At 41.8% G+C, this 10,776-nt stretch overlaps 1 protein-coding gene across 4 annotated transcripts in view; it reads right to left on the bottom strand.

The window, feature by feature from the left end:
* Nucleotides 1-458: 458 nt before the first annotated feature.
* GPN3 (GPN-loop GTPase 3) overlaps nt 459-10,776 on the bottom strand; it is a 13,186-nt gene continuing 2,868 nt past the window's right edge. For 2 of the 4 annotated variants that reach the window (XM_040443915.1, XM_040443916.1), the window contains exons 2-9: nt 10,046-10,154; nt 7,026-7,097; nt 5,141-5,308; nt 3,766-3,890; nt 2,950-3,065; nt 2,732-2,828; nt 1,639-1,767; nt 459-1,080 (exon numbers count right to left, since the gene is read on the bottom strand). In XM_040443915.1, the coding sequence (XP_040299849.1) occupies nt 1,018-1,080; nt 1,639-1,767; nt 2,732-2,828; nt 2,950-3,065; nt 3,766-3,890; nt 5,141-5,308; nt 7,026-7,097; nt 10,046-10,154 (879 nt within the window). In that variant the 3' untranslated portion in view covers nt 459-1,017. Of the gene's footprint in view, nt 1,081-1,638; nt 1,768-1,848; nt 1,873-2,731; nt 2,829-2,949; nt 3,066-3,765; nt 3,891-5,140; nt 5,309-7,025; nt 7,098-10,045; nt 10,155-10,776 lie in introns of those variants that run through there. The other 2 variants (XM_040443918.1, XM_040443919.1) reach the window with 2 other exon arrangements.

Below are 10,776 nucleotides of genomic sequence, written 5' to 3'. Positions count from 1 at the left end.
AAATGAAATGAAATGAAATGAAATGAAATGAAATGAAATGAAATGAAATGAAATGAAATGAAATGAGTAAGTAAAAACTGCATTTTTAAAGAAATCACTGACTACATTTTGATGACTGGGCAAATTTATTCATTTAAAAATTTGCCCTGGCTGAGTATTTCATTTTTTTTTATTAGAGAGAGAGAGAGAGAGAGAGAGAGAGAGAGAGAGAGAGAATGAGAGAGAGCACACATGTGCGTTGGGGAGGGGTAAAGGGAGAGAGAGAATCTCAAGCAGGTTCCATGCTCAGCATGGAGCCTGATGCCTGATGTGGGGCTCAATCCCATGACCCTGGGTTCCTGACTTTTGTTTTGATCCTGATATCAGAAGTTGGACACTCAAGTGACTGAGGCACCCAGGTGCCCCTGGCTGAGTATTTCAAATTCTGACTGGAAAACAAGAGTGTAATGAAAGGTTAGTGCTATTTTCTATTTATTTTATTTATATACATACATATATATTTTAAAAGTTACTTTTCATTTTTTAATTACACAAATGATACATTTTCAAAGTAGGAAAACTCAGAGATATAGGTAAGCAATGGGTCTTAACTCTATCCTTCTAGATTTTTTTCCTTTGGACACACATACATATGTTTTATTACAATAATCCCTGCCTCTCCAAAAAAAAACCTTTCAAAAATAACAAAAACCCAACAGTAGAAATAAAGGTAGACTGGGTCCTAAATGTACCACAAGCGCTCATTCATACTATATACAAGCCTATGTGCATTCATTTCAACTTCAACATTTAAAATCTAAATTGATGCTGTTAAAATGATACTAAAAGATTCCACCTGAAACACCAGCCATTGAAGAATAACTAGAACTTGATTCAGGCATGCTGCTGCCAAAGAGCCAAGTATTACTTTTTTCATTAAAATAAGTAGCTTTCTAGTACTGCATCCTTTGAAGAGAACAATGTCTTGCTGGTTCAGCCACAGTGCTTCACATATATGGTTACTATTTTAAAAATTCTTCATTCATTCTGGTGTCCTTGAAAATATTCATCAAACATAGAAGAAGACTCATCTTCATGTTCCTGACACAAAGAACAAAATAGAAAATATTCATTTCCCCTAAGGTAGACCTAGTATGTGCTTACGTATTTTTCAGGCAATGCCCTACCAGGAGATAATGCCCAACTGCATTTTAGGTGTATTTTACAGTGACAAAAGGCATGAGTGATAGAATTTTTCCAGCTAAGTGGTAAATCAAAGTGCCTGTAACTCATTGGAAGCAGTTCTCACTTGAGTTTACACCTGCTGATTCTCAGCTACTTTGCCGAGATGCGGCCTACGATGACTACCACCAGGCTTCCCAGTGACATGTGAGGGCAGCCCAAGTTCAATTGGATTTCATCTCCTCTCTGCACATGCCCCCACGCCCTGAGAACAAAGAAACTTAATAATACTGTAGCCTCAATAACAGGGAGTAGAACTGATACTGCTTGTTGAGCAAAGATGTCAATTTCAGAGATCTCCCAGAAAAGCCCAGATTACCACTGCTGTAAGACAAAATTTAAGGAGTTGCTGGGAATATGTAAGAGGCCACTGAGTGCTGGCAAACATTGATACCAAAAGCCAATAATCAAAATTACCTTTGGTTCTTTGAATTCTAAGTCTTCTCCATACTGAATGGCAAAATCAATATGCTGTAACACAATGTTCATGCTTTCTTCATCTGACTGATCATAAGGTAAAAATCGAACCATGCTGTAGTCATCAATCTACAAGTTGGGAATTTCAGAAAGGGTCATTCTGAAGCTGTTTAAAGACTTAACTTTCAACTTACATTTTCTTTTATAACCATTTATACTTCTGATTTAAAACATCTGCATGTGGAAGGAGGGGGAGGAGGGATAGACACAGAACAACAGCAAATCATCATTGATTTTTCTGCCCTCTAACCTCCCGGATACTCATTAACTTACTATTTAACTAGACACTTACTGTTTCATACGCATTTATCTGAATTCAACAACCACCAGGAATTTAAAAAGGGCACAGACAGTTCTGACCTCCCCAGAAAGCTTAGAATAGTAGACACATCAGTTAACTTATCAGCTACTGCCAATAACTACTTCTAAATTAAACTCCTGAGGGGTGCCTGGGTGGCTCAGCTGGTTAAGTGTCTGACTCTTGATTTCGGCTCAGGTCATGATCCCTGTATCAGGCTATGTGCTGGGTGTGGGACCTGCTTAAGATTCTCTCTCTCCCTCTGCCCCTCCCCATGTGTGCATATACATGTGCTCTCATAAATAAATAAATAAGTAAGTAAGTAAGTAATTTAAGCTACAGACTGGCCACAGCCTGCCCCTACCTTCCTCCCTTTTGCAAGGAATAGGGTTGGACTCTGCTTCCTGTAATAGTGGCCACTGACTAGCTATGGGTAAACAGCTGACCAGGTTATGGTCAGGTTATGGTTGGGTTTTTAAAAAAAAAAAACAACCCTGATGAGAGCCTGGGTGGCTCAGTGGGCTAAGCATCTGACTCTTGATTTAGGCTCAGGTCATAATGTCATTGGTTTGTGAGTTCAAGCCCCGCATCGGGATCTCTGCTGTGAGCACAGAGCCAGCTTCGGATCCTCTGTATCCCCCTCTCTCTGTCCCTCCCCACTGGTTCTCTCTCTCTCCTCTCTCTCAAAATAAATAAACTTAAAAAAACAAAACAAAACAAAACTTGAAAGCTTACCAGTCCACATATAGCTTTAGTCAATTTTTTGAACTTTTTGCTTCTTAAGTCACTTGCAGAATCATCTAATAAAGAATACATGTCTGGATCTAGAAACCTTCGAAGGAGAGAAAAATGATGAATAAAATGAAGAATAAATCAGGAACTAGTTTTGTAGACTGACAGAATTTCACATCTCTGCAATTAAAATCTGATGATAATGGAAGAAGTGAACTCACTTTTCAATTTCCTTTTTAGCTTTCTTGCTCAGCAGATCCATTTTTGTCATGATGTTAACTTGTGGAATTTCTAGAGAGATCATGGCACTCAGGGCTGCCAAGATGCCAGAGATGAACTGAAGGAGGAAACAGAAAAGGGAAGATAAATTAATTGTTGCCAATAAAATTTGCTGGTCTCTGCATAAAAGAGAGGCTTTTACTCCTCACTGGAACAAAACTGGCCTAAGTAAAAGAAATGCTAGTCCTAAAGAAAAGACAGTCCATTCATCAGATGGTTGACCCTTGGTTTCCAAAGGTGAGAATAAAGAAGGAAGAGGTAGATTTAATTTACAGTGATTGTAAATTACAATTGTAAATTACCAAGCCCGGCTGGCTTGGTCATCTGAGCACACAACTCTTGATCTTGGGGCTGTAAGTTCAAGCCCCACATGGGTGTAGGAATTACTTAAATATAAAATCTTAAAAAAAAATTTACAGTGATCACAAACCTCAATCTAGATGTTTAACTTCTTTTCATCGAATATTCCTTAAGAGCGATTAATGGGAAATACAGTTCATAAGCTAGACCAAAGGCCCTCAGAGAATCAAAAATAGACTTATAAACTATACACTTGCTTTATTTTTCTTGGTAAGTAGTTCCCCCAAATCTATATGATATCATATTTTGACTTAAAAATACATCATTATAATAACTGAATAAGGGATACTAAATAATTCTGGAATATCGTTTTGAAATGTCCAGAATCACACAGTGATTAAAGAAGATTGTCACCTGCATATACCCATGACTAAAAAATCGGTATGATTGATCTAAACCTTGAATGACTCCACCATGAACTGAGAGTCAACGAGAAAAACTCCACAGACTCGGAACTCCCACTGTTCCAGTTGCTGGACTAGTTGTTTCATCACAGGCAGGTGTGTATACAGCTCAATCTGACCTACATGAAGAATAATAACAAGACTATTATAAACAGGAAATATGTGAACTCATTAAATTACGTGAAAAAAATTTTCTAAAAATGGTTAATAAAGGGAATCAAAAGCAAGTGCTACAAAGGGGTGTGTTGTTTGGGAATATTCATCAAGCTGTATGCTTGGGATATATGCACTTTTCTGTAGGTTCAATTAAAAGCAAGGGAAAATAACGTGAGGGCACAAATGATCACATCTAGGTTAGACTCAAGTCTAAAATTCACAATTTTGAGGCAGCTTGGTGGCTCAGTCAAACACCTGACTCTTGATTTTGGCTTGGGTCATGATCTAATGGTTCGTGAGATTTAGCCCCATGTCGGGAGCCTGCTTGGGATTCTCTCTCTGCCTCTCTCCTGCATGTGCTTGCGCTCTCTCTCTCTCTCTCTCTCTCTCTCAAAATAAATAAATAAATATTAAAAAAAAATAGGGGCGCCTGGATGGCTCAGTTGGTTAAGCATCCAACTTTGGCTCAGGTCGTGATCTCACGGTTTGTGGGTTCGAGCCCCACATTGGGCTCTCTGCTGTCAGCACAGAGCCCGCTTTGGATCTCTGTCCCCCCACCTCCTGCCCCTCCCCAGCTTGTTCTCTCTTTCTCTCTCTTTCAAAATAAATAAATAAGCATTAAAAGATAAATAAAATAAAATTCACAATTTGGCTTAAGAAGTTGTGCGTGATTATGTGTCCCCCACCAGCCTCACCTCATGACATTTCCCTGGGTTTTCAGTACTCCAGCCACACTGGCCTTCTCAGTGCCCCAAACCCATCTCACTTTTTCCTGTCTCAAGGCTTCTGGCATGCTGTGCCCTCTGCCTGGACCATGGTTTCCCTCACCTTCACCTCACAGCCCAGCTTACGGGCCACTTGATCAGAAGACTCCTAATCTTGCTATGTGGGGGTCTGTACTACTCCTGTGGAGAACCTACCAAAAATGAATATTAAATAATAATTTGGGTGATTTTGTTCATTCTGTTTAGCACTTCCACTTGACTGAGGGCTCCGTGAGAGCAAAGGCCATGGCTTCCTGGCTCTGTATGGTATTCCCAGCATACAAAGTAAACCCTCAGTAAACTCATGAATGAGTTAGAGTCAATGAATAAGAGCTTTGTACTTCACTGCAATATGGTTTAGAGCTACAAAGGCTCAGTCCACTTTTTCTCACTGAGGATAGAGACAGCACAACTTCAAGGAAAAGGTCATGTTCAAATTGTAGACTTACCTGGACAGTCAAAAAGGATATAGTCATCCTCTACGTGGCCAAGACAGTTCTCTAGCCAGTCAAAATTATTGGCAAAGTATTCCATGCAAAATACCAATCCTCCATTGGGACCAAACCGCAGACAGTCATCCTCCATGACATCATCCACCTCGATCAGCTCTCGAATGTCTGCAAAAGATAGACAGGGCCCAGAATATAAGAACATCCATTCAAAAATTGTTATCGTCCTAGTGAGAGTTAATAATTATATAAAAAAATCACATATATGAAACTATTCCTGTACATGATTATTCACTTCCGATCGAGTAGCAGTATTTGTGGGAACTAATTAAATAAATTACTATATAGCCAGATACTGGAATCCTATGTAACCATAAAAAGGAGAAGTTCTTTTAAGTATGCATGTGATACAGTCTTCCAGGTCTACTTTTTTATTTTTATTTTTTAACGTTTATTTTAGAGAGAGAGAGAGAGAGAGAGCGTGCGCGAGGATGGACACAGAGACAGAGAGACAGATCGAGAGGGAGACACAGAAATCTGAAGCAGGCTCTAGGCTCCCAGCTGTCAGCACAGAGCCCGACGTGGGGATCCAACCTGCAGACCACGAGATCATGACCAAAGCTGAAGTTGGACGTTTAACCGAATGAGCCATCTAGGCGGCCCTCCCAGGTATACTTTCAAGTGAAAAGTTTAAGGTACAGAACTCTGTGTAAAAATGCCATCATATGTGTCAACAACAACAACAACAACAAAAAGACAAAGATTCACTATATACATAATAATACACATATGTGATTTTATATGCACAGACTCTATACGGAAAAACATCCTAGAAAGTGGCAACACTGGATGCCTCCAGGTAGGGGAGCTGATTAATGAGACACAGAGCTGGGAGGGAGACGTTTTCTTGTATACTTACTCTTTGTACCTTTTGCATTTTGAACCATGTGAATATATACTACTTATTCTAAAACAAGTACAACAAAACCAAACCAAGAAAACCAACTGCTATTTCTTAACATCATGACCTCAGGGAAGCTATGTAACCTCTCTGCATCTCACTTTCTTTATTTATAAAATGGCGGACAAATCATATATGCTGGGGTAGAAGGATGAAGACTCCATGGGATAATGTAGCTAAATCACCTATAGCAGGAGCTTAAAAATTCTGGTATATGTATAGTTCTTCTCTACTACTAATTTTGGAAATTTATTCCTTATAACTTTCTACCACAGGTTTTTTGTGTTTGTGCTCAAACCTACAATCTCTAGGGGCACCTGGGTGGCTAAGTAGGTTAGGCGTCCATCTTCGGACTAGGTCATGATCCTGAGTTCGAGCCCTGTGTCAGGCTCTGTGCTGACAGCTCAGAGCCTGGAGCCTGTTTTGGATTCTGTGTCTCTCTCTCTGCCCCTCCCCTGCTCATGTTCTGTCTCTCTCTCCCCAAAATAAATAAACATTAAAAAACAAAACAAAACAAAACTATAATCTCTGTTCACAGAGAAATGCTTCACTCATAGCCATGTTTATATGGATAATATCTTCCTATGCATTTCCTCTCCCTATCCAGGGGATAAACATCTGACCCAAGTTGAGACAATAAAATAGGTCTTCTAAAAGGATGACTCAAGGGGTGCCTGGGTGGCTCAGTCAGTTAAGCATTCGACTTTGGCTCAGGTCATGATCTCGCAGTTCATGGGTTGCTCTCTGTGCTGACAGCTCAGAGCTTACAGCCTGCTTCAGATTCTGTGTCTCTCTCTTTCTCTCTCTCTGCCCCTCTCCCATTCGTGTTCTATCTCTCAAAAATAAATAAATTAAAAAAAATTTTTTTTAATTAAAAATAAATAAATAAATAAATAAAAGGACACAAGTCAGTCATTAAGACACCTGGACCAGAAAGGGATGTGAACCTGAAGTTGGAGGCACTTTGCTGGGCCACCTGAAGCGGAGAAAGCTGGTCTGTAAGAGAGAGAAAAAGGCAGAGAAAGACAGAAAGCCGGCTTTAGTTTCTGTTAGTTTTTGTTTTGGGTTCTAGTCTCTCATAAAGCCTTCCTCTTGGGTTTTGTAAGAGATTCCCTTATTCATTCTAAATAATCCTTTTATATAAGCTGGCTTGAGTGCTTTATGTTGGGTGCAACAAAACAATCCCAAAGCAATGCAATGATGTTTTTTCAAGGAAGATGACTATTCAACCTGCCTCCTCCACCCCACTCGCACCCACTTCCAGCCACTCTAACGTCCTGATGGCACAAATATCATTAATAGAAATCAGAAGCCAACCAAAGAGAATTTCCCATATTCCCACCACCACTATTACATGGTGCCTTCCACCCTGCCTTCCCTCTGCTTGCAAGGAAGAAGCACCCCACTCCAGGGACACCTGGTGGTTCAGTCAGTGGAGCATGCAATTCTTGATCGCGGCGTTAAGTTTGAGCCCCATGTTGATTCTATTTCTTAAAAATAAAAGAGATAATTTCTTTAAAAAAAAAAAAAAGCCCCCCCACTCCTAATGAAGGCAAAACCCTCCACTTGTTTGGGATTTCCCCTCCCTTTCTCACTCGTGAAGTTATTCCCACCGTCTGGCATTTTCAGTTTCTTTTTCTACTGGATCGTTCTCTTCAGCAATCAAGTCCGACCCAGTGTTCCAGTTAGCATCTCCAACGTTAAAAGGAAACCTCCCTTGACCTTCCTATCCCCTCCAGTTCTCATCCCACTTCTCTGCTCCTTTCACAGTGAAACTTTGTCTCCTGTCCGCGTCACTGCATCACCTTCGGGCCACTCTTCAAACCGCTCTGCTGAAACCTCTAGGCACAGTCACCACCAACCACTTCCATGTCCCCACGTCTAACACCCACTTCTGTCCTCATCTTACGTGAACTCCTAACCATCAAGAACATCACCAAGCACAAGCTCTTTCTTGAAACTGTCTCTCCTCCTGGCTTCTGTGATACAACATTTTTCTGGCTTTCCTATCTCACTGACTCCACTGCCTCCACCAGACTTCTGAAGATCAGACAACTTCAAGGCTTGGCCTTGGGTTCTCTTCTCTCACCATACTTCCTCCTGAGATGATCTCATCCAGCCCTGGAGGCTTATGTTCTGTCTATATGCTGCTGATTTGCCAACTTATATCTCTAGGCCAGACCTTGTCCCAGAGTCCCAGACTATTATATCCAATTGGTTCCCTGACGCTGCCTCTTAGGTATGTCAGACATCTCCAGCTTAGTAAGTGCAAAGAGAACTGCCCTAAACCTAAACAGACTTGTCCTCCTTCCTGGTAAATGGTACCACATGCTCTCTTCAGCAATTCAGGACACTCAAGTCAGAGATCTAAGAGTCACCCTTGATGATTCCTCCCTTTCTTACACCCTTCTGGTTCACTCTCCCACAGAATGCTAATTCCATTTGCAAAGTAGATACCAAATCTATCTGCTTCTTTCCATCTGTACCATAACCACACTAGTCCAAGCCACCTGGACATTTTCAAGAGCCATACTGCTAGTCCCTGCTACTCCTGACCCCTAGAATCTCTGTTTTTCATCTGGGAGTCAGTATCTTTAAAAATGTATATTGGGGCACCTGGGTGGCTCAGTGAGTTAAGCACCCAACTCTTGATTTTGGCTCAGGTCATGACCTCACAGTTCATGAGTTCGAGCCCCTTGTTGGGGCTGACTGTGCAGAGCCTGCTTGGGATTCTCTCTCTGCCCCTCTCCCCACTTGTGCTTGCTCTCTCTCTCAAAATTAATAAATAAACTTAAAAAAAAAAGATGACTGTATTTCTTTAAAAAAAAAAAGTATATTGGATGTCAATCCCCTCCTTTGCTTTAAACCCTCCAATGGTACTCTACTGCTGACAGGTACTATAGACTGAATGTTTGTGTCCCCTTGAAATTCCTATGTTGAATACCTAATGCCCAAGGTGATAATATTAGGAGCTGGAGCCTTTGGGAGGCAACTGGGTCATGAGGATGGTGTCTCATGAATGGGGTTAGTGCTCTTAATAAAAGAGGCCCCAGAGAGGTCCCTTGTCCCCTTCCATAATATGAGGACATGGGAGTCAGCAGTCTGCCACCTAGCAGATGTCCTTGACCAGAACCTGACTCTGCTGGCATCCTGATCTTGGACTTCCAGCCTCCAGAACCATGAAAAACACATTTCTGTTGTTTGTAAGCTGCCCTGCCTGTGGGGTTTTGTTAAGGCAGCTCAAGTGGACTAAGAACACAGGATAAAACCCAAACTTCTCATGTCCTACTGGCACTTCTTTGCTTCACTCATTATGTTCCAGCTCATTGACATACTTGCTTTTTCTGGAACACACCAAACCCCTTCCTGTCTCCAGGCTGTTTATTGCCCTGACGTTCCCTCATCTTGGAAGGCCTCTCCCCTGCTTGGTGAGCACTATCATCATCAGGTCTGGGTCCAAATCTCCCTTCCTGAGACTTTTCCCCGACTACCCTTCCTAAACCAACTTCCCCACTTACTCCCTCTCATCAGCCTATTTGCAATCCTTAGGACAATCTGCAATGTTTATAAAGCATGTGCTCAACTGAATGAATAAATGAAAAGAATTTTAAAAAACAAAACAGGCTGCTTACTTATACTATGATCAGCAGTAAACCTGATTCACCACAGCAGGACTAAGCATGAAAGGGACAGAAGGGAAGTGTGACAAGGGAGGAGTCTACTCACTTAATTCTTAAACAAAGACCAGGAAAGGATACTGTCACCTATGTCCACATGAGTGGATGTCACCAAATGACATTCAGCCTCATGCTATTCACTATAAAACAGGGAAGCAAACTGTAGTAATTAAAAATTTCAGCTTTTGTGCCAAGCAGCCTGCACTTATGGTTTCTCCACCCCCTTATTTTTCCTGAAGGAGGGGGAAGGCCCTGCTGAGGACTCACCAGCCATCACAGAGTAGTTGAAGTGTTCTGCTGCAGGATCTAGGTTCACAACTTGGACAGATCGATTGAGGGCTTCACAGTGCTGGACCATGGTGGCACAGTAGGTGCTCTGTAATGTCACAAGGCATGAGGGGTCAAAGCAACAGGCAGAGTAGTACAGCCCCCTACACCCCCAGGAGGACTCTCCATATCCCTTGGTTAGTATCCACTAAGGGTAAAACTATGCCTTTATTGACCAAAAATCTGACTGAAAACAGGAAAGGTACTGGGCTGGGAGTCGGGGACACCAGACTGGGCTGCAGATCCAGACCTGGCTGGGACTCATGCGTAACTTTAGGGAAACTGCTTCTCTACTTTGCTCATTTGTTTCCTTCCTTCCTTCCTTCCTTCCTCCCTCCCTCCCTCCCTCCCTCCCTCCCTCCTTCCCTTCCCTTCTTCTTTTTTTTTTTAAGGTGTTATGTTTGTTTGTTTAATTTAAAAACTTTTTTTAACCTTTATTCAGTTTGAGAGACAAAAACAGAGCATGAGTGGGGGAGAAGCAGAGAGAGAGAGGGAGACACAGAATCTGAAGCAGGCTCCAGGCTCCAAGCTGTCAGCAGAGAGCCCAACATGGGGCACAAATCCACGAACCATGAGAGCATGACCTGAGCCAAGGTCAGACACTTAACTAAGCCACCCAAGTGCCCCTATTTATTTTTTGAGAGAGAGCGGGGGGGGGGGGGGGGGGGGGG

The sequence above is a fragment of the Herpailurus yagouaroundi genome, unplaced genomic scaffold (genome assembly GCF_014898765.1).
Source record: "Herpailurus yagouaroundi ecotype Mexico unplaced genomic scaffold, PumYag 191, whole genome shotgun sequence".
NCBI classification, from domain to species: Eukaryota; Metazoa; Chordata; class Mammalia; order Carnivora; family Felidae; genus Herpailurus; species Herpailurus yagouaroundi.
This window is presented reverse-complemented; position numbering and strand designations above follow the sequence as displayed.